This window comes from Staurois parvus, unplaced genomic scaffold (assembly GCF_062004578.1).
Source record: "Staurois parvus isolate SC_StPar_1 unplaced genomic scaffold, SC_StPar_1.0 ptg000326l, whole genome shotgun sequence".
Classification (NCBI taxonomy): Eukaryota; Metazoa; Chordata; class Amphibia; order Anura; family Ranidae; genus Staurois; species Staurois parvus.
Window position 1 is genome coordinate 50,001 of NW_028318122.1, and position 24,226 is coordinate 74,226.

Below are 24,226 nucleotides of genomic sequence, written 5' to 3' on the forward strand. Positions count from 1 at the left end.
CTGTTCCCTTGTGCTTCAGTGCTTTGCCTGCTGACTTGCTTGCAAATTGCTGGGAGACACCCACTGGTGGACACTGGAACTACAACCCTCCGCCCAGGGAACCACAATGCCACCAGAAGGTGAACCAGGTCCTGACAAATAGTAGATTTAATTTTTTTTTAATTATTATTTGCTATTTTTTTTCTCCATGAATGTGAATTTACCCTTTAAATAGTAACCAAGCCCTGACTAGACCCCAACACAGTTTTCTGCAATCCAACCCATGGCCCCGTTCATCTAAAATCATCCTGACGGATATCTGCTGCCGGACTGTATCACAGACAGTTCTCATTTCAGACACTTTGTCATCACGTACGCCAAGATAACTTAAAAAGGGACATTGATGCATTTGGGTCACCGCTAAAGCTTCCAGTGTGGCATTTGTCGGCTTGTCACAAGCAGACAGAGATTTTTGCGATTTCTGAAAATGGAAGCTGACAAATTTTCTCTTGGCCCCATCAAACAAATAGATTCTGGATTGTTATCAAATTTTGTTTGACTCGGAGATATTGAATGTGACAAATTGCCGGATCACGGGGTGTCCTCCGTTGCTGGTTCATTACAAACACAGATGCTGACAGCAGAGACGGGATGAGGGATCAGGCGTGGCGCGGGAGGTCAGGGCAGGAATGGCTTTCAGAGGCCGAGCGGGCAGAGAAAATTGTTTTTTTTTTTATTCTCAGAAGGAAAAAAAAATGGATTCATTTTCATCCTCAAATGCACAAAGCACTCGATGCCTGTTATCTGTTGTCATCTTCCTCTCCGGCAGAGTCATTTGGCACTTAGAAGCCGAGGATTCCAGACAGATAATACAGATGTACAATGTGGAACGTCGCAGCAGGGAAGCGAAGAATATCCCGCTAGACGATTTCTGCCACTTAGTGCAAAAGATGACAACGAAGAAATAACCCCACGCTTGTCCTAGTACATCAGTGCTCTGGATTCTCCCTCCATCGTGGATTGGCAAATGAAAAAGATGATACCAGGGGCGGACTGACCATTTGGAAACTCGGGCACTGCCCGAGGGCCCGGGGTCAGTAGGGGGCTCCATGAGATGCCCCTGGTACCTTTTTCATAGGCTTTTTTGAGTTTGGGCAAGGACACAGGGGCCCCATGATCCCCTATTGCCCGGGGGCCCCATGAGTTGTCAGTCCGCCCCTGGACGATACTTTATGGAAATGACCCGCCATTATTAATCATAAGGCCCCATGTACACGGGACGTTTCTGAACGATGGAAACTGACTGCTGGAAAACATAGGTCAAAAAACTTCTGTTTAGCCGCGTTTGCATACCACGTTTATGCGTGTTTGCATTTAGAAGCGTTTTTTAAAGATAATGCCCAGAGTGCACTGAAAAGTGGTAAATTATTAACGAATTCAGACTGTTTCAGAGAAATACAGAGAGTAGAAGCAGAGACAGCAGTATGTGTTGAGACATGTGTAGAAATCACCCAACAGTTTCTAAAAAACAAAAAGGTATACAATGTTGCTTTCTGTATCTCTCTCTAATAGATTGTGCTGTTCCTCCTGCTATATCCTCCAGTATTGCAAAGTTAGTCCCCATGTTAGTCCCCATGTACACGGGACACTTCTGAATGATGGAAACTGACTGCTGGAAAACGTAGGTTAAAAAACGTCTATTTAGCCGCGTTTGCATAGCGCGTTTATGTGCATTTGCATTTAGAAGCGTTTTTTAAAGTTAAGCACAGGAAAACCTCCCAAATGCCCAGAATGCACTGAAAAGTGGTAAATTATGAACTGTTTCAGACTGTTTCAGAGTAAGACAGAGAGTAGAAGCAGAGACAGCAGTAAGTGTTGAGATTAGCTTAGGCGTGAGTTGCTCATTGACATTTCTTTTGTTTCCAAGGGTGGGAAAGGTGTCTGGTGGAGGGAGTCATTAAGGTCACCTGGCAGGGGGTCTGCATGAGGAATTTGAGGTGTGAATGGTCATTAACATATCTTTTGTTTCCAAGGGTGTGAGAGGTCTGAGGTGTGAATGGTCATTAACATATCTTTTGTTTCCAAGGGTGGGAGAGGTCTGAGGTATGAATGGTCATTAACATATCTTTTGTTTCCAAGGGTGGGGGAGGTCTGAGGTGTGAATTGGTCATTAACATATCTTTTGTTTCCAAGGGTGGGAGAGGTCTGAGGTGTGAAAGATCATTAACATATCTTTTGTTTCCAAGGGTGGGAGAGGTCTGAGGTGTGAATGGGACATTACAATGTGTGACAAGCTTGGTAGGAACATCCTGTGTTCAGTGTTTTATCCATTTGAGCACCTTTAAATGCTTTCTATGCATTTTTCATGATGAAAAAAGGCCCTGGACAGCATCGGGAACTGGAAGAGTTAAAAAAATATTTCAAACGCAAATGCTTATAAACGCGATTTGTCGCATTTAGCCGCGTTTACAGGCATTTTGCTTTTGAAATGCTGATAAAATCGACGTCTGAATGCAAGTTTGTTGCATTCAAAAAAATGACTGTAAACTCAACTGCCTGTAAATGACGATGTGTACATGGACACATAGGAGAACATTAGGGAGAGTTCAGGGGCTGCTGAAAAAAAATGCTGAGGGTTGGCCGTTGGCCGGACTAATGATACAGGTAATGGTATCTAGGTGAGTCATTGTGGAGACGAGTGGGTGGTAATTCCCCGACAGCTGAGTAGCTTCTGAGCAGTGCAAGAAAAGAGCTGTTCGTTTAGTAGCAGGAGCCCAGCCCTGACACATACAAAAGGTGGAAGAACCTACAATCGTTTAGGGCTCTTTCACAGGGGACAGAGCCGTTTAGTGGATCTGCTTGCTCAGCAGGGAAACTCTCCCAAAGCAGACACAGAGCTGCTCGCTCGCTCGCTCGCTCTCCTCATTGGGTGGTCGGATGAAAAACGGACCACCTGTAAGGGACCGCCTGGCGGTACCACTAGCACTCCACTGAGTAGGCGTCCTCAGCGCACGGAGTCTAAGTCCCAGGGTGCTTGTTCACCAGGGCCCCTGATGGTGGGGATGGACTTGGAGCCCCCTGAGACCAGGTCGTGGCTACTGGGTGCGTCCGTCAGTGGTAGTGGTATGCGCCAAGGGCTCCCACGGGGAAGAGTCTGATATGAGGAGGTCAGCAGACCCCACTGCACGGGATGGATGGATGGATGAGCAAGGTCAGACGGGCCGGGTCGGTAACAGAGAGGACGGCAAGGTACAAGGCAGCGGGCATAGAATAGTCGGGTCACACGCCAGGTCAGCAACAGCAGGTCAAATCCAATAGGGGGCATTCAGGAGAGAGGTCAGGCAAAGCAAGGGTCTGGGCAGGAGAAATACAGCAAGGTCAGGTACAATCCGGGTCAGCAACTTACAATACACAGGTTCACGGATACAGGATACAGGTAAGACCAGAAGGCACTGAATGACAGCTCAGGGTCGTTTAAATATCCCGCCCTGCGCTGCCATTGGTGCCCAGCGGGCGGCCGCGGCTTCTACTGCGCATGCGCGAACTCGAACGCCGCGGCCGGCCCGGACCCAGTGCTCGAGTCCCTGCACAGGGCGGCATACTGCGCCGGGACCATCGCGGCGGGGATCGAGGGGATCCCTGACACCACCTCTCTATTTTCATCAGATCCGACGGACGGAAGGGGAATTGGATCCACATCCGACCCTTTTTGGTGGATCAGATGTCGGCGGGTGTATACGGGCACATCTGTTTACACCCGCCGCACCATAGAAGAGAATGGAGGTTCCGATCGGCTCCGCCTGAAAAACAGGCAGGCGGACCCGATCGGAACGTTTGCGTGAAAGAGCCCTTGGAGTATAAAGAAGGATCCAGTAGGTGGGTAAACGTACAGTCTATAGGTTATTAGGGAGCATTTAGGAGCTAGAAGAGATTACAATCTAGTAGGATATACTGGAGGATATAGAAACAACACCTCCTGCGCTCAGGGACCCAGATCAAGGGTGGGTGGATAGACCACTTTTGGAAGTTCGTCCACTAATGGATCAAAGGTTGTACAGCTCATTAACAAGGCTGGGGAAGCCTGACCAGTACTGTAAAGTGAAACAAAAAAACGCACCAACCTTGCGCATTACCTCAATACAATACTTGATTTTATTAAAATGAGATATACAGTTGTGTTCAAAATAATAGCAGTGTGTTGAAAAAAGTGAATAAAGCTGAAAATCCTTCTAATAGCTTTTATTTCCATCCACACAAATGCATTGGGAACACGACACATTCTATTCCAAATCAAAACAGGAAGAAAAATACATCAAATTTGTGTTGTTCCTCTAACAAAATTGAAGAAAAGTGAATATTAGACGGTTCACAAAAATCGCAGTGTTTGTATTCTTTACAAACTCAAACATTCACTATATAAACTGAGAAATGTTTGAAGATTTTGCTTTCCTTTGAATGACTTCATGAATATTTGGTTGTAGTCGCACTGTTTCTGAGAACTGCTGTACATCTGTGTTGCATGGAGTCACCCAACTTCTGGCCCCTGTGATCAGGTATTCCAGCCCAGGATGATTGGACTACATTCCACAGTTCTTCTCTATTTCTTGGTTTTGCCTCAGAAACGGCATTTTTGATGTCACCCCACAAGTTTTCTATTGGATGAAGATCCGGGGATTGGGCTGGCCACTCCATAACGTCCATCTTGTTGGTCTGGAACCAAGATGTTGCACGTTTACTGGTGTGTTTGGGGTCGTTGTCTTGTTGGAACACCCATTTCAAGGGCATTTCCTCTTCAGCATAAGGCAGCATGACCTCTTCAAGTATTCTGATGGATTCAAACTGATCCATGATCCCTGGTATGCGATAAATAGGCCCAACACCGTAGTATGAGAAACATCCCCATATCATGATGCTTGCACCACCATGCTTCACAGTCTTCACAGTGTACTGTGGCTTGAATTCAGTGTTTGGGGGTCGTCTGACAAACTGTCTCCGCCCACTAGACCCAAAAAGAACAATCTTACTTTCATCAGTCCACAAAATGTTGCGCCATTTCTCTTTAGGCCAGTCAATGTGCTCTTTGGCAGATTGTAACCTCTTCAGCACACGTCTTTTTTCCAACAGTGGGACTTTGCGGGGGCTTCTTGCAGATAGCTTGGCTTCACATCGGCGTCTTCTAATTGTAACAGTCCTCACAGGGAACGTCACACCTTCTTTCATCTTCCTGGAGCTGATTGTTGGCTGAGTCCGCGCCATGTTGGCTATTCTTCTATCCATTCCAATGGTAGTTTTTCGCTTTCTTCCACGTCTTTCAGGTTTTGGTTGCCATTTTAAAGCATTTGCGATCATTTTAGCTGAGCAGCCGATCATTTTCTGCACTTCTTTATATGTTTTCCCCTCTCCAATCAACTTTTTAATCAAGGTACGCTGTTCTTCTGAACAATGTCTGGAACGACCCATTTTCCTCAGAATTTTAGAGAGAAATGCACTGTAACCAGCATGTCCAACATTTGCTGCCTTCCTTCCTTAAATAAGGGCAATAATTGCCACCTGTTTTTCAAAGAATAAATGACCTCACTAATAGAACTCCACACTGCTATTATTTTGAACACGCCCCTTTCAATGAGTGATTCAATGACACAGAATCAGCAGCATGCATGTCATGACTGTTGGGTCTGTTGGATTTCTATTACTCCACTACACCTGCTAGGAAATTATTTGCCATGTAAAAATATCATTTCTACCAAAAACAGTGATTGATCCGGTTAGTGATGTCTGACTGCTATTATTTTGAACACAACTGTGTGTGTGTGTGTATATATATATATATATATATATATATATATAAATATATATATATAAATATACAGTATATATACTCAAAAACAAAGCAGATCCTCAAAGGAGCATTAAAGTGCAAGACCAGAGAGAGTCACATCAAGGGGGGGAGACTCTCAAAAAGTTCCGCTGATGCGTTTCGAAGGGGGTCCGTTCTTCCTCAGAGGTAATGCACAAGGTTGGTGCGCTTTCTTTTTGTTTTACTTTGCAATACTGGAGGCTATATCAGGAGGAACAGCACAATCTATTAGGGAGAGATACAGAAAGCAACATTGTATACATTTTTTTTTTTCAGAAACTGTTGGGTGATTTGTATTATTCGATATCCACATGAAGGGAGTAAGCATTCTCCCGTGGGATTTGTATCTTTCTCGGATCAGTTTCTATAGTACAAGCTATTATGTGCAGATTACATTTCCTGGGGTTGTGTGATATTGCACTTTCCATACCCCGGTGACGTATGATTGACGGTACGCACAGGAAATAATTAAAGACCTGAAGACTTGGTGGCTTCAGAATTCATTTTAAAACAACCGCATGAGCTGGGCACAACATTGTCTCGGATGCGGATGGCGAGCTGTAAACGGCGCGCGCTAATGTGTGTAATCAAGCCTTGCTGGATTAATTGGCGTCTGATTCTGTCATTATTCTCATTTGGTGAAAGACAGGAGAGATACAAGAGTATTACACCAATCAATCCTCATATCTCTAGAATAACCTGACCATATCCCTGAACCGCTGCGTCTTAGACATGCCATTACCTTGTGGGGGGGGCGCTCATCACAACACCCCCCCCCCCGTGTTTTTTGCTTTTTCAATACATGCCTAAAAACCATACAGGGATCACTTTGAAATACATAGAAAATGCAAAACCCTTCATAGAAAACTGCAACACCAAAATGTGCAACCAAGCGTAATTGGCTGTAAATAGGTTCAAAAAAAGGAAATTTGTATTTCCATTTGTACATATATATATATATGTGTGTATGTATGCGTGTGTATATATGTATGTATGTGTGTGTATACGTGTGTGTGTATATATTTGTGTGTATATACAGGTAAAACTCGAAAAATTAGAATACGGTGCAAAAGCTACAAAAAATATCTACAAAAAAATTAAAAATGAATATATATATATATATATATATAAAATAAATATGTATATATAATATATATATGTATGTATGTATGTGTGTATGTATGCGTGTGTATATGTATGTAGGTATGTATATATATATATATATATATATATATATATATATAGTGTGTGTAAGTTACAGGTGAAACTCGAAAAATTAGAATATGGTGCAAAAGTTCATTTATTTCAGTGCAGCAACTTAAAAGGTGAAACTAATATCTGAGATAGACTCATTACATGCAAAGCAAGATAGTTCAAGCCGTGATTTGTCATCATTGTGATGATTATGGCTTACAGCTCATGAAAACCCCAAATCCACAATCTCAGAAAATGAGAATATTCCATGCAATCAATAAAACAAGGATTGTACATAGAACAATATCGGACCTCTGAAAAGTAGAAGCATGCATATGTACTCAGTACTTGGTTGGGGCCCCTTTTGCAGCAATTACTGCCTCAATGCGGCGTGGCATGGAAGCTATCAGCCTGTGGCACTGGTGAGGTGTTCTGGAAGACCAGGATGCTTCAATAGCGGCCTTCAGCTCTTCTGCATTGTTCGGTCTCATGTCTCTCATCTTTCTCTTGGCAATGCCCCATAGATTCTCTATGGGGTTCAGGTCAGGTGAGTTTGCTGGCCAATCAAGCACAGTAATCCCATGGTCATTGAACCAGGTTTTGGTGATTTTGGCAGTGTGGGCGGTGCCAAGTCCTGCTGGAAAATGAAGTCAGCATCCCCATAAAGCTCGTCTGCGGAAGGAAGCATGAAGTGCTCCAAAATCTCCTGGTAGATGGCTGCGTTGACCCTGGACTTAATGAAGCACAGTGGACCAACACCAGCAGATGACATGGCTCCCCAATTCAACACAGACTGTGGAAACTTCACACTGGACTTCAAGCATCCTGCAGTGTGTGCCTCTCCATTCTTCCTCCATACTCGGGGTCCTTGTGCCTCTCCATTCTTCCTCCATACTCGGGGTCCTTGGGCCTCTCCATTCTTCCTCCATACTCTGGGTCCTTGGGCCTCTCCATTCTTCCTTCATACTCTGGGTCCTTGGGCCTCTCCATTCTTCCTCCATACTCGGGGTCCTTGGGCCTCTCCATTCTTCCTCCATACTCGGGGTCCTTGGGCCTCTCCATTCTTCCTCCATACTCGGGGTCCTTAGGCCTCTCTATTCTTCCTCCATACTCGGGGTCCTTGGGCCTCTCCATTCTTCCTCCATACTCGGGGTCCTTGGGCCACTCCATTCTTCTTCCATACTCGGGGTCCTTGGGCCTCTCCATTCTTCCTCCATACTCGGGGTCCTTGGTTTCCAAATGAGATGCAAAGGTTGCTCTCATCAGAAAAGAAGTCTTTGGACCACTGAGCAGCAGACCAGGTCTGTTTTTCTTTAGCCCAGGTAAGACGCTTCTGACGTTGTTTGTTGTTCAGGAGCGGCTTTTCAAGAGTAATACGACATTTGAAGCCCATGTCCAGGATCCATCTGTGTGTGGTGGCTCTTGATGCACTGACTCCAGCCTCAGTCCACTCCTTGTGAAAGTCCCCAACACTTTTGAATGGCCTTTTCCTGACAATTCTCTCCAGGCTGCGGTCATCCCTGCTGCTTGTGCACCTTTTTCTTCCACACTTTTCCCTTCCACATAACTTTCTATTAATGTGCTTTGATACAGCACTTTGGGAACATCCAACGTCTTCTGCAATTACCTTTTGAGGCTTTCCCTCCTTTGGAGGGTGTCAGTGATGGTGTCAGGTCAGCAGTCTTTCCCATGATTGTGATTCCTACTGAACCAGACTGAGAGACCATTTAAAGGCTCAGGAACCCTTTGCAGGTGTTATGGCTTAATTATCTGATTAGAGTGGGACACTTTGAGCCGAGAATATTCCACCTTTTCACAATATTCTCATTTTCTGAGATTGTGGATTTGGGGTTTTCATGAGCTGTAAGCCATAATCATCACAATGATGACAAATCACGGCTTGAACTATCTTGCTTTGCATGTAATGAGTCTATCTCATATATTAGTTTCACCTTTTAAGTTGCTGCACTGAAATAAATGAACTTTTGTACGATATTCTAATTTTTTGAGTTTCACCTGTGCATGTATGTGTGTGTGTGTGTATGTATATATATATATATATATATATATATATATATATATATATATATATATATATATATATATATATAAATACAATGCATACTGATTGCTACACATCCTTTCTGTGTCTACATTCCAGAAAACAATTTATATAATGATATTAGTCCAGCTGGATATAGCAAAACACATTTTTATTATTCTTTCAGCCTTTTGTTTTTTTTGTTTTAGGGTTTTTAGAGGTTCATCCTCTTCATCACACTTATGAAAATGTCTCTTTGCTGCAATTAATTTATCACAAAATGCTGCAGAGCTTTGCTGTCAGTGTCTGTATTGGTGGTTTGAGTGTCTTTTATACCCATAATCAAGGGGAATAGTAAAAAAAAAAAAGAAAAATGTTGATAATGAGCATTTCAGAGTGTATTCTACAAATGACTGCTGAGCATCAATTGACCCTTCGGGGCTCTTGTATTTAATTAAAGTGCAGCCATTGGATGGTGTCCACTCATTATAGGCTCCCATCTACCTATCTCAGCAGCCTACGAGATCTCCAGGAATCTTGGACACGGTTTTAATTAGATTCCATTCCACACCGAGGGTTCTGACTACTTCCCATGGATGGTGTCCACTCATTATAGGCTCCCATCTACCTATCTCAGCAGCCTACGAGATCTCCAGGAATCTTGGACATGGTTTTAATTAGATTCCATTCCACACCGAGGGTTCTGACTACTTCCCAGCATGCACTGCAAGCTCCATTTTAAATGATCAAACATAATTTCTTTTAAGCCAAGCACATATTGGAAGACTTTGTACCTCCCAGAATTGCAGCAGTCAGGGGCCACCGCTGAAATATAGTGGGCTGTGTGTGCAGGCGGGGAGTCGGTATTATTCTGCTATCGGTTCAGAATCTCCGAGTCTTTTTCTAAGTTACAGCCTCATACTTCGCTTTTCTCATTTCTAAAGCTGGTATTATAGTTTTCTCTTGTGAGAGATTGTTAAAGGCGAACCAGCCGATAGAAAAAAAAGAAAAAGACATTTAATGCAACTCTTTAATAACCACTTCAGCTCCGGAAAGTTTTACCCCCCTTCATGACAGGACATTTTTTTTGCTACTGTGCAATTGTACAGTCATGCAACACAAAATTTATATCATTTTTTTAACACACAAAATGAGCTTTCTTTTGGTGGAATTTGATCACCACTGGTTTTTTTTTTATTTTTTGAGATATAAACTGAAAAAAGATTGAACATTTTGAAAGAAAAACAATATTTTTCACTTCCTGCTATAAAACATATCCAATAAAAGAAAAAAAATCAAATGTTTTCATAAATTTTGGCCAAAACATATTCTGCTACATGCCTTTGATAAAAAAAAATTCCAATAAGTGTATATTAATTGATTTGCGTGAGAGTTGTAGTGTCTAGAATCTATGGTGTATATAGTGGAATTTTTATTATTATTTTTTTTATACTAATAATGGCGATGACTTGTAACAGGACTGCTATAGTGCGATGGGCAATCTGACACTAACTGGCGCTGAGGGGGAACTGTCACTGACATAACCAGTGACACCAGTGCCCCATACACACGATGAGAATATGGTCTAAATCTGTATTAAGGGTGGATATGATCTCCATGTATAATACATAAGGGGGGATATGATCTCCATGTATAATACATAAGGGGGGATATGATCTCCATGTATAATACATAAGGGGGGGGGGGATATGATCTCCATGTATAATACATAAGGGGGGATATGATCTCCATGTATAATACATAAGGGGGGATATGATCACCATGTATAATACATAAGGGGGGATATGATCTCCATGTATAATACATAAGGGGGGATATGATCTCCATGTATAATACATAAGGGGGGATATGATCTCCATGTATAATACATAAGGGGGGATATGATCTCCATGTATAATACATAAGGGGGGGATATGATCTCCATGTATAATACATAAGGGGGGGATATGATCTCCATGTATAATACATAAGGGGGGGATATGATCTCCATGTATAATACATAAGGGGGATATGATCTCCATGTATAATACATAAGGGGGGATATGATCACCATGTATAATACATAAGGGGGGATATGATCTCCATGTATAATACATAAGGGGGGATATGATCTCCATGTATAATACATAAGGGGGATATGATCTCCATGTATACTACATAAGGGGGGATATGATCTCCGTGTATAATACATAAGGGGGGGATATGATCTCCGTGTATAATACATAAGGGGGGATATGATCTCCGTGTATAATACATAAGGGAGGGGATATGATCTCCATGTATAATACATAAGGGGGGATATGATCACCGTGTATAATACATAAGGGGGATATGATCTCCATGTATAATACATAAGGGGGGGATATGATCACCATGTATAATACATAAGGGGGGGGGGATATGATCACCATGTATAATACATAAGGGGGGGGGATATGATCACCATGTATAATACATAAGGGGGGGGATATGATCACCATGTATAATACATAAGGGGGGGGGGATATGATCACCATGTATAATACATAAGGGGGGGGATATGATCACCATGTATAATACATAAGGGGGGGGATATGATCACCATGTATAATACATAAGGGGGGGGATATGATCACCATGTATAATACATAAGGGGGGATATGATCTCCATGTATAATACATAAGGGGGGATATGATCTCCATGTATAATACATAAGGGGGGGATATGATCTCCATGTATAATACATAAGGGGGATATGATCTCCATGTATAATACATAAGGGGGGATATGATCTCCACGTATAATACATAAGGGGGGGGATATGATCTGCATGTATAATACATAAGGGGGGTATGATCTCTATATATAAACACATCAGTGGTTCATATAGTGAACTCGGTGTAGAGTTATTCACCCTGAGGTCATCACAGAGGACAAGGGGCGCTCTTTTGGAATAGACTCCCTCAAGAGTTGGTTGTGGCCAGCTCAGTGGATTGCTGTAGGAAAGTCCTGGATTATTTCTTGGATACACAGAATATAACTGAATATAACATTTATAGGGAAAGTTGATCCAGGGAATATCCGATTGCCTCTCGGGGGATCAGGAAGGAATTGTTTCCCCTGCAGGAGCAAATTGGATCGTGCTTTGCTGGGTTTTTTGCCTTCCTCTGGATCAACTGTGGATGTAGGATAACTTTTTTTTTTCTTTTTTTTTTATGGTTGAACTGGATGGACTTTTGTCTTCTTTCAGCCCGACTAACTATGTACAAATAATAATCGCTGCTATGCCGTCAAAAGAATGGTGTTGCTCACATTTTTTTCTAAAATCAGCAAATAAAAAGCATACTCCCCCCATGCAATAAGGTCTACTCTAGATCTATATATAAACTTTCTCTTCACAGCAAATTTATTCTAGCTCTGCTTATTATTACCGTTCTATTTATACCTGAAACTCGTCCACTTTTCACTTCAGTGGCTCTCCATAAAGCACTTGTTCTGGCTTCGTGCGTATCGCATCAAATGATTTTCCTCCAGGCTGGAAATGCAATTATGTACAATGCACACTCATTAATTAGTGACCTTCCTATGTTTACATTACAATCAGCTCATTAAGCAGCAAGTTTCCAGAGAAATTGCATGGTGAGAGGGGGTAGGTGGCCAAGCGTAGGCCAGGCATAGGAGTCTGTCGGGTTTGGACTAGCACCTGCGCATTTGTTCCTGAGGGACTACAAGTCCCAGCATGGTGAGGCTTTACCTCGCTCAGCAGATTGACGCTCACAGCTGGTATAGTTCACGTTAGACAATATTAAAAAAAAAACAAATTCAGGCAAATTAATTAGCTTTTCTAATCCTTTCGAAATCAAAAAGGAATTTTGAATTCAGTTTGTGAAATCCATCATATTGCATGGTCACACACCAGCCGAATGCTAAAAATCAGGCCTTGAGAGGGAGTGTCTTCCCTGATGGGTGCAGGAGGAGCTACTTAGGGTGGACAGTCACCCTAAAGGTTGTGTCATGTTGCCTTGATCTTAGGGCTCATGTACACTGCAGCTGATAAACTGACGCTTGGGATATGACACTAAACGCGTCTAGACGCGACAAATCGCGTTTATATGCGTTTGAATTTTTTTTTAACTCTTCCAGTTCCCGATGCTGTCCAGAGCCTTTTTTTCATCATGAAAAATGCATGCAAAGCGTTTTCAAGGTACTCAAATGGACAAAACACCAAACACAGGATGTTTCTACCAAGCTTGTCACACATTAATGACCAATTCACACCTCAGACCTCTCCCACCCTTGGAAACAAAAGATATGTTAATGACCATTCACACCTCAAATTCCTCATGGACACCCCCTGCCAGGTGGGCTTAATGACTCCCTCCACCAGACACCTTTCCCACCCTTGGAAACAAAAGAAATGTTAATGAGCAACTCACACCTAAGCTAATCTCAACACATACTGCTGTCTCTGCTTCTACTCTCTGTATTTCTCTGAAACAGTCTGAAATAGTTAATAATTTACCACTTTTCAGTGCATTCTGCGTATTTGGGAGGTTCTCCTGCGCTTATCTTTAAAAAACACTTCTAAATGCAAATGCACATAAACGCGCTATGCAAACGCGGCTAAACAGACGTTTTTTAACCTACGTTTTCCAGCAGGCAAGCGCGCATAACTGATCACGTCACCTGTATTCAGAATCCTCCAGCTCTGTTACTTGGGAGAGGTTATATGCTCCCCTGTACCTGGAAACCCCCAGCACTGTCACATGGTGGAGGTCAGATGTTCCCCTGTTCTTGGAAGCCCCAAATACTGTCACATGGTGAAGGCTACATGCTTCCCTGGACCCCGAAGCCCCTTGGTGGGGGTCACATGCCACCTGTACCCAGAAGCTCCTTGGTGGAGGTCACAAGCTCCTCAGTACTCAGAAGCCCACAGCACTGTTACCTTTTGGAGGTCAAATGCCTCCTTTACCTAGAAGCTCCTTGGAGGTCACATGCTCCCCTGTACTCAGAAGCCCCCCGCACTTTTACTTAGGAGAAGTTACATGCTCCACTGTACCTAGAAGTCCCAAGCACTGTCACCTTTTGGAGGTGACATGCCCCCTTTACCCAAGAGCTGCTTGGAGGTCACATGCTCCCTTGTACTCTCAGAAGCCCCTCGCACTGTTACTTGGGAGAGGTTACATGCTCCCCCAGACCTGGAAGTCCATAGCACTTTCACTTTTTGGAGGTCACATGCCCCATTTACCAAGAAGCTACTTGGTGGAATTCACATGCTCCCTTGTACCCAGAAGCCCTCATCACTGTTACTTGGGAGAGGGTGCATGCTCTCCCGTTCATGGAAATCCCCAGCACTGTCACCTTTTGAAGGTCACATGCTTCCTGTACCCAAAAGCCCCCAGCACTGCCATTATGGTGGAGGTCCCATGTTCCCTTGTGCCTTAAAGCCCCCAGCACTGTCACATAGTGGAGGTCACATGATCCTCTGAGCCCAGAAATCCTCAGTACTGTTACATGGAGAAGATTACTTGCTTCACTAGACCCGGAAGCCCCTTGGTGGAGGTAATTTTCCCCCTGCCCTCAGAAGCCCTAAAGCACTATCACATGGGAGAGGTACATGTCCTGTACCCAGAAGCCCCAAACACTGTCACTTGGGAGAGACCCAAATATTGTCACATGCTTACCTGTACCCAGAAGCTCCAAGCACTGTAACATGGCGGAGGTCACATGCTTCCCTGATCCTGGAAGCCCCACTGTATTTTGATTTGAGATAGGTCACATGCTCCACTGCATTCAGAAGCCCTAAGCTCTGTCACTTGGGATAGGCCATGTGTTCCCTTTTACCCCGAAGCCCCAAGTGCAGTCACACGGTTGAGGCCACATGCTCCCCTGTACCTGGAAGCCCCACAGACAGTCACACGGTGGAGGTCATATGCTCCCCTGTACCTGGAAGCCCCAAGTATTATCATACGGTAGAGATCACATGCTCCCCTTTACCTGAAAGCCCCCAGCATTGTCACTTCCGATAGGTCACATGCTCCCTTTTACCCGGAAGCCTCAAGCACTGTCACAAGGTAGAGGTTACATGCTCCCCTGTACCTGGAAGCCCCAAGCATTATCATAAGGTCAAGTTCACATGCTCCCCTGTACCTGGAAGCCCCAAGTACTATCATACGGTAGAGATCACATGCTCCCCTTTACCTGAAAGCCCCCAACTTTGTCACTTGGGATAGGTCACATGCTTCCTTTTACCCAGAATCCTCAAGCACTGTCACAAGGTAGAGGTCACATGCTCCCCTGTACCTGGAAGCCCCAAGTACTATCATACGGTAGAGATCACATGCTCCCCTATACCTGAAAGCCCCCAACTTTGTCACTTGGGATAGGTCACATGCTCCCCTGTACCTGGAAGCCACAAGTACTATCATATGGTAGAGATCACATGCTCCCCTTTACCTGAAAGCCCCCAACATTGTCACTTGGGATAGGTCACATGCTCCCTTTTACCCAGAAGCCTCAAGCAATGTCACACGATAGAGGTTACATTCATCCCTGTACCTGGAAGCCCCAAGCATTATCATAGGGTCAAGGTCACATGCTCTGCTGTACCTGGAAGCCCCAAGTACTATCATATGGTAGAGATCACATGCTCCCCTTTACCTGAAAGCCCCCAACTTTGTCACTTCCGATAGGTCACATGCTTCCTTTTACCTGGAAGCCTCAAGCACTGTCACAAGGTACAGGTTACATGCTCCCCTGTACCTGGAAGACCCAAGCATTATCATAAGGTCAAGTTCACATGTTCCGCTGTACCTGGAAGCCCCAAGTACTATCATACGGTAGAGATCACATGCTCCCCTTTACCTGAAAGCCCCCAACTTTGTCACTTCCGATAGGTCACATGCTCCCCTGTACCTGGAAGCCCCAAGCATTATCATAAGGTCAAGGTCACATGCTCCCCTGTACCTGGAAGCCCCAAGCACTGCCACATGGTAGAGGTTAAACGCTCCCTCTACCATGAAGACCCACTGCATTAGGGCAATAGAGTGGGAAGGTGATGGAGGGGGAGCATGGATGAGTGAATATATCTTGATGAATAAAGGGGGGAAAAAAAAAGAAAACGAATGGAACCATCACATCTCAGTGTTGGTAAGCTGCAATATAATGAATGTTTGTTTTTGGATTTAATACTGCTTTAAACTGTTGCCACTCTCATCCTTTTTTGCCATCGAGAACAGCGTGGGTGGATCAGAAGAGCACAGATAGTACTTTTTCACACATAAAAGATACTGTGTTCTTCAGCGGCGTACATCACCGCAGTCTCCCTTCCATTGTCTCCCGTACTTAGGAACCAACCTTCGTTTATCAGCTTAATGTAAGAATGTCTATTGTACGCGACACAAGTGGAGACGCTGAAAGATGTTTATTTCCATCAGTGAAGGGGAACATTAATATCCATATATTGCACTAAACCGTTCTGGATGTAGATGGATGGCGTGATATGATAATGTAACTCCGATTACAGCGATTATAAAATCAGCAGACTGCTGTCATGTATATTTTATGCGCCTTTCTCTCCCTCTTCTCCTGACGAGGTTTAAAACTAATTTTCATAACGAAATTAGTAATTATTTACCAGCGTGAAGTCCTCTCCCGCTCATCCAGAGACTGACTTTACCAGGGCGGTGAACGGTTCCATATTTTAAGATCACAGCCAATGCCGAACTTCTAATGCCTTTCATTTCTTAACAGTTCCACCAGTGATGTCAGATTAAAAAAAAGCGCTGCCTCTGTTGCTTACGCAATTTGCAAATTTAGTAACATTTTTATAGATTTAATTGGGAACGTTACGGACAGCTTTGTGCAGGATATAATGGAAGTTTTTTGGTTTTTATTTTTTATTTTAAACGAAGTCACATTAATAATAAATAAAACATATGGAAGCATATTCTGAGATGGCGTCTAGACTCCTTTTCATCGCTTTGTGAAATTATGGCGAAATGCAGTACCAGGTTAAACCCTGTGGAGGCCCTAGGCAGTTAAAACCTTGGGGCCGCCTTTGCAATTTTCTGGAGGTTTCTGTTGCATGCTCTAGCGCAGGGGTCTTCAAACATTCTAAGCAAAGGGCCAGTTTACTGTCCCTCAGGATTTAAGGGGGCTGTACTGTAGGAGTAGAAAATGCCCTGGTGTCAGTGCCCCATCATTGGTTTTAATGGGAGGAATATTGCCCCATTGTTTATCAATGAGATGAAAAAGTGCTTCTTTGATGGTGTCTGTAGGGGGAATGGTGGTCCGTCATTGGTGTCAGTTGGAGTTATAGTACCCCAAGTTAGGGGACAGTTGGTGGTACAGTACCCCAAGGGCCATATAAAAGCAAGCAAAGGGCCACATCCACCCCCGGGCTGCAGTTTGGCGACCACTGAGATAGCGTCTAGACTCCTTTTCATCGCTTTTTGATATTATGGCGAAATGCAGTACCACATATATATAATGTGTGTGTATATATATAATGTGTGTGTATATATATATATGTACTAGAATTAATGCAGATTTTAAGCAGCTCTGACTTTCTAACTGCCTATTACATTTCTTGAGGCCAGGACAGTACAAACACCCCCAAATGACCCCTTTTTGGAAAGTAAACACCCCTAGGAATTTGCTGAGAGGCATGTTGAGTCCATGGAAGATTTTAATTTTTGCCTACAGTTTTTTTGGGGAAAAAATATTTTTTGGGACAAAGCTGTCAATTTAATGAGATACTGCATTTCTCACATGCCATGGGTATATGTGGAATAACACCCCAAAAGACAATATGCTACTTCTTCTAAGTATGGCAATACCACCTGCGAGAGGCTTTTTGGCAGCCTAGCCACATACAGAGACCAATAATTCAATGACCACCTTCAGGCTTTCAAGGGGTGTTAATTACACTACTAGCCATCACATTTTTGGAGGCCCTAGACTGCCAGGATAGTACAAAACACCCCTCAAATGACCCTTTTTTGTAGAGTAGACACTCCAAGGTATTTGATAAGAAGCATGCTGAGTATTTTGCAGATCTCTTTTTTTGTCACAAGGTTTGGAAAAATGAAAATAAAAAAAATGCATTTTTGTTTTCTTTCTTCATTTTCCAAAATCGTGTCTGGAAGCCCAGGAAGTTGTGGCCAGCAAACAAATCGGTTTATATTGGGTTGTCAGAAATATTGTTTGTATTGTTATTCCAATGCTGATGTTATCAAATCGCATACTGTGACTATAGAGCTCCTTTAGGCACTTAAACTAATCAAAGTTGAAATAAATTCAGGAAAAGTAGGGGTTTCCTTGACACCATTGCTTTAAACCAAAAATATTAACATTTTCTGAAATGAAAGTGATATTAAACCTTTCGTTTTTTTCAATTATTATTAAAATAACAAACACGTCTATACTTACCTGTTCTGTGCAATGCTTTTGCACAGAGCAGCCCTAATCCTCCTCTTCTTTGGTCCTCCATCGGCGCTCCTGGCCCCTCCTCTTCGACAGGTGCCCCTAAAAGAAGGCGTCTTTCCATGGGGGCACTCATGCTGGCTTGCTCCCAAGTCGCCCTGTCTGCATCCATTGACAAGAGCGGGAGGCTCAGTCTCGCCCCCCCCCCCTTTTCCAGTGTCACAGCATTTGATTGATTGGCTCTCACTGTTATCAATCTGCCCAATGAGGATGGACACAGCGCTGGAGGGGGGGGGGGGGTTGCTGCAGCACAGAAGGGTTTTTCACCTTAAGGCATAGAATGCATTAAGGTGAAACACTTAAAGTATTTTTTTAAAGGAAAAATTAGAAATCATGTCTATACTTACCTGCCATGTGCAGTGGTTTTGCACAGAATAGCCCAGATCCTTCTCTCCTTGGGTCCCCCACCGGCGCTCCTGGCCCCTCCTGTCGGGTGCCCCCATAGCAAGCATCTTGTTATGGGGGCACACTCAGCTCCGTGTGTCCATTCACGCACGGAGCTGCCTCTCGGCCCCAACCCCTCTCTCTTCTCATTGGCTCACTGGCTGTGACTGACAGCAGTTGGAGCCAATGTCTCAGCCAATGAGGAGATGGAGTCCCGGGATAGCCAAGACTCCAGTGCACATCGCTGGATAGAGAGGGGGCTTAGGTGAGTATTGGGGGGCTGAGGGGGATGCTACAAAGAATGCATCAAAGTAAAAAACCTTGAGCCTTTTGAACCACTTTAACCACCTCCCGTCCGGCCGTTGTATATATAAACGGCCTGACAGGAGCAGTGCAGGGGCGGGTGGCCATTTATAAACGGCCTCCCCGCCCCCTGCTTGTGCGCGCTCCCTGGGACACAGTGGAACACCAATCGCTGTACGGGACCTCTGTGCTTGGTCCCAATCATGTGATCACTGATTGGCCAATCAGTGATCACATGCAGAGTAGTAAGCAAGATGTCACTTCTGACATCATTGCTTACTACGTGTGAAATCTGTGAATGATCACAGAGGTCACATGGTACAGGGCTATTCACAACAGCCTTGTACCATGTGACAAGCTGTGACCAATCACAGCTCACACAGTAGTTCTCAATGGCTGCAAGAATGCAGCCAGAAAGAAGGAGAAATGATTGCTTTTACAGCCTTTATGGGTGTAAAAGCAATCAGTGTAAAAAAAAAAAAAATCCATGACCCCCCCACAAGTAGTACAGTGTCACCATGGTGACACTGTACTGCTAGGGTGACAGTATGTAAAAAAACCCCATAAATAATAATATAAAAAAAAAATAAAAATGTAAAAAAAGTTTATAAATTATAATTTTTGGTTATAAACTAATTTGGGTTATTATTTTTTTTTACTAAAAAGATAACTGAATAAATTTTGGCCAAGATTTATGATGAAATATTATTTATTTGCAAAATTTTATAAGAAAACACTTTTTTTCAAATTTTTGGACTTTTTCATTTACATAGCAAAAAAATCAAAATCCCAGTGGTGAATAAATACCACCAAAATAAAGCTTTAGCTGTCTCAATAAAAGCTAAAAAATTCATATGGGAACAGTGTTGCATGACCGCGCAATTGTCATTCAAAGTGTGATAGCGCTGAAAGCTGAAAATTGGCCTGGACAGGAAGGGGGTGAAAGTGTCCGAACTGGAAGGGGGTGAAAGCGTCCGGACTGGAAGGACTGGAAGGGGGGAAAGCGTCCGGACTGGAAGGGGGGGAAAGCGTCCGGACTGGAAGGGGGGGAAAGCGTCCGGACTGGAAGGGGGGAAAGCGTCCGGACTGGAAGGGGGGGAAAGCGTCCGGACTGGAAGGACTGGAAGGGGGGGAAGCGTCCAGACAGGAAGGGGGGGAAAGCGTCCGGACTGGAAGGGAGGGGGGGGGGGAAAGCGTCCGGACTGGAAGGGGGGGGGAAAGCGTCCGGACTGGAAGGGAGGGGGGGGGAAAGCGTCCGGACTGGAAGGGAGGGGGGGGAAGCGTCCGGACTGGAAGGGAGGGGGGGGGAAAGCGTCCGGACTGGAAGGGAGGGGGTGGGAAAGCGTCCGGACTGGAAGGGAGGGGGGGGGGAAGCGTCCGGACTGGAAGGGAGGGGGGGGGAAGCGTCCGGACTGGAAGGGAGGGGGGGGGGAAAGCGTCCGGACTGGAAGGGAGGGGGGGGGGGAAGCGTCCGGACTGGAAGGGAGGGGGGGGGGGAAAGCGTCCGGACTGGAAGGGGGGGAAAGCGTCCGGACTGGAAGGGGGGGAAAGCGTCCGGACTGGAAGGACTGGAAGGGGGGAAAGCGTCCGGACTGGAAGGGAGGGGGGGGAAGCATCCGGACTGGAAGGGGGGGGGGAAAGCGTCCGGACTGGAAGGGGGGGGGGGAAAGCGTCCGGACTGGAAGGGAGGGGGGGGAAAGCGTCCGGACTGGAAGGGAGGGGGGGGGAAAGCGTCCGGACTGGAAGGGAGGGGGGGGGAAGCGTCCGGACTGGAAGGGAGGGGGGGGGAAGCGTCCGGACTGGAAGGGAGGGGGGGGGAAGCGTCCGGACTGGAAGGGGGGGGGAAGCGTCCGGACTGGAAGGGAGGGGGGGGGGAAAGCGTCCGGAATGGAAGGGAGGGGGGGGGGAAAGCGTCCGGACTGGAAGGGAGGGGGGGGGGGAAAGCGTCCGGACTGGAAGGGGGGGAAAGCGTCCGGACTGGAAGGGGGGGAAAGCGTCCGGACTGGAAGGACTGGAAGGGGGGAAAGCGTCCGGACTGGAAGGGAGGGGGGGGGGAAGCGTCCGGACTGGAAGGGGGGGGGGAAAGCGTCCGGACTGGAAGGGGGGGGGGAAAGCGTCCGGACTGGAAGGGAGGGGGGGGGAAGCGTCCGGACTGGAAGGGAGGGGGGGGGAAAGCGTCCGGACTGGAAGGGGGGGGGGGGAAAGCGTCCGGACTGGAAGGGAGGGGGGGGGAAAGCGTCCGGACTGGAAGGGAGGGGGGGGGGAAAGCGTCCGGACTGGAAGGGAGGGGGGGGGAAAGCGTCCGGACTGGAAAGGAGGGGGGGGGAAGCGTCCGGACTTGAAGGGAGGGGGGGGAAAGCGTCCGGACTTGAAGGGAGGGGGGGGAAAGCGTCCGGACTTGAAGGGAGGGGGGGGAAAGCGTCCGGACTGGAAGGGAGGGGGGAAAGCGTCCGGACTGGAAGGGAGGGGGGAAAGCGTCCGGACTGGAAGGGAGGGGGGGGGAAGCGTCCGGACTGGAAGGGAGGGGGGGGGAAGCGTCCGGACTGGAAGGGAGGGGGGGGAAGGCGTCCGGACTGGAAGGGGGTGAAAGTGTCGGGACTGGAAGGGGGTGAAAGTGTCCGGACTGGAAGGGGGGGAAAGCGTCCGGACTGGAAGGGGGGGAAAGCGTCCGGACTGGAAGGACTGGAAGGGGGGAAAGCGTCCGGACTGGAAGGGAGGGGGGGGGGAAGCGTCCGGACTGGAAGGGGGGGGGGAAAGCGTCCGGACTGGAAGGGGGGGGGGAAAGCGTCCGGACTGGAAGGGAGGGGGGGGGGAAGCGTCCGGACTGGAAGGGAGGGGGGGGGAAAGCGTCCGGACTGGAAGGGGGGGGGGGGGGAAAGCGTCCGGACTGGAAGGGAGGGGGGGGGAAAGCGTCCGGACTGGAAGGGAGGGGGGGGGGAAAGCGTCCGGACTGGAAGGGAGGGGGGGGGAAAGCGTCCGGACTGGAAAGGAGGGGGGGGGGAAGCGTCCGGACTTGAAGGGAGGGGGGGGAAAGCGTCCGGACTTGAAGGGAGGGGGGGGAAAGCGTCCGGACTTGAAGGGAGGGGGGGGAAAGCGTCCGGACTTGAAGGGAGGGGGGGGAAAGCGTCCGGACTGGAAGGGAGGGGGGAAAGCGTCCGGACTGGAAGGGAGGGGGGAAAGCGTCCGGACTGGAAGGGAGGGGGGGGGAAGCGTCCGGACTGGAAGGGAGGGGGGGGAAGGCGTCCGGACTGGAAGGGGGTGAAAGTGTCGGGACTGGAAGGGGGGGAAGTGTCCGGACTGGAAGGGGGTGAAAGTGTCCGGACTGGAAGGGAGGGGGGGGAAGGCGTCCGGACTGGAAGGGGGTGAAAGTGTCCGGACTGGAAGGGGGGGGGGAAAGCGTCCGGACTGGAAGGGAGGGGGGGGGAAGCGTCCGGACTGGAAGGGAGGGGGGGGAAAGCGTCCGGACTGGAAGGGGGGGGGGGGAAAGCGTCCGGACTGGAAGGGAGGGGGGGGGGAAAGCGTCCGGACTGGAAGGGAGGGGGGGGGGAAAGCGTCCGGACTGGAAGGGAGGGGGGGGGGGAAAGCGTCCGGACTGGAAGGGAGGGGGGGGGAAAGCGTCCGGACTGGAAAGGAGGGGGGGGGGAAGCGTCCGGACTTGAAGGGAGGGGGGGGAAAGCGTCCGGACTTGAAGGGAGGGGGGGGAAAGCGTCCGGACTGGAAGGGAGGGGGGAAAGCGTCCGGACTGGAAGGGAGGGGGGAAAGCGTCCGGACTGGAAGGGAGGGGGGGGGAAGCGTCCGGACTGGAAGGGAGGGGGGGGAAGGCGTCCGGACTGGAAGGGGGTGAAAGTGTCGGGACTGGAAGGGGGGGAAGTGTCCGGACTGGAAGGGGGTGAAAGTGTCCGGACTGGAAGGGAGGGGGGGGGAGGCGTCCGGACTGGAAGGGGGTGAAAGTGTCCGGACTGGAAGGGGGGGAAGTGTCCGGACTGGAAGGGGGGGAAGTGTCCGGACTGGAAGAGGTTAAGGCCTTAGAACCACTTTAATCTTTAAAAACCCCATTTCAGAGTCTGTTTGGCTGGTCTACATTGGCAGATGACTTCCTTCACCTTCATTCTGTTTTTCTATTTGTTCCAGGGAGGAGCGATACAAAACAAGAAGTCCAAGCGTTGTCTGGAACTTCAAGAAAACAACGACAATGAGTTTGGCTACCAGCTGGTGCTTCAGAAATGCAGCGGACAGAAATGGAGCATAACAAACTTTCACAAAAACATAGTGACATAGCGGAGCGCGCGGCACGGCCTGTGACACAGTGGAACACCAATCCCTCCCCTCTCCCGCAGAGGGCGCTGTACAGTACAGCTCAGCACAGACCAGGTTCTCTTTACACTACTTGATTCCTTTGCTACCGTGTAGCAAAACGTCAGACCTTTGCCTGCTGTACTTTTTTTTTTTTTTCTAGGGGCGAGCGTGTGGACTGGTTCAGGGGCTTTAGAGTTTTTATTTCGGAATATTTTATGATGTTTTTAGATGGGTTTGAATGGTGGGGTGATGGTGGAATATATTGAGATATTTTGCAACTTTACAGATGTAAATAAGTAACAAAATTGAAGATATTTATATCTGACAATAAATTTTATGGATTTAAAACTTTGTGTGTTCTCATTGATGTGTAAAGGTGCACTCAACATTGCTTCAGCTTTCCACCCTCCTCTAGGCCAGTAATCTGGGAACCCCCTTTGCTTACCCGTTACCCTTGTCCCAGTGCCCAGTGGTGGATCTCAGCTGCTCGCACTGTCTGGGTGGATACACAGCTTTCATGTAAGTCCAGTGAACACCAATACTTGGGGCTGAGGAGGGAGTCTGTGCATCACTGACCACCTACGCTTGGGGCTGGGGGGTATTTTGGGCATCATTGACCACCAATGCTTGAGGCTGGGAGGTATTTTGGGCATCACCACCAATGCTTGTGGCTGGGAGGTATTTT

At 46.9% G+C, this 24,226-nt stretch overlaps 1 protein-coding gene across 1 annotated transcript in view; it reads left to right on the plus strand.

The window, feature by feature from the left end:
• LOC149457322 (polypeptide N-acetylgalactosaminyltransferase 18-like) overlaps positions 1-23,889 on the plus strand; it is a 52,827-nt gene extending 28,938 nt beyond the window's left edge. Inside the window, exon 3 of the mRNA XM_089683869.1 lies at positions 23,377-23,889. Coding sequence (XP_089539995.1) covers positions 23,377-23,523 — 147 coding nt within the window. The 3' untranslated portion in view covers positions 23,524-23,889. The remainder of the gene's footprint in view (positions 1-23,376) is intronic.
• Positions 23,890-24,226: the final 337 nt, after the last annotated feature.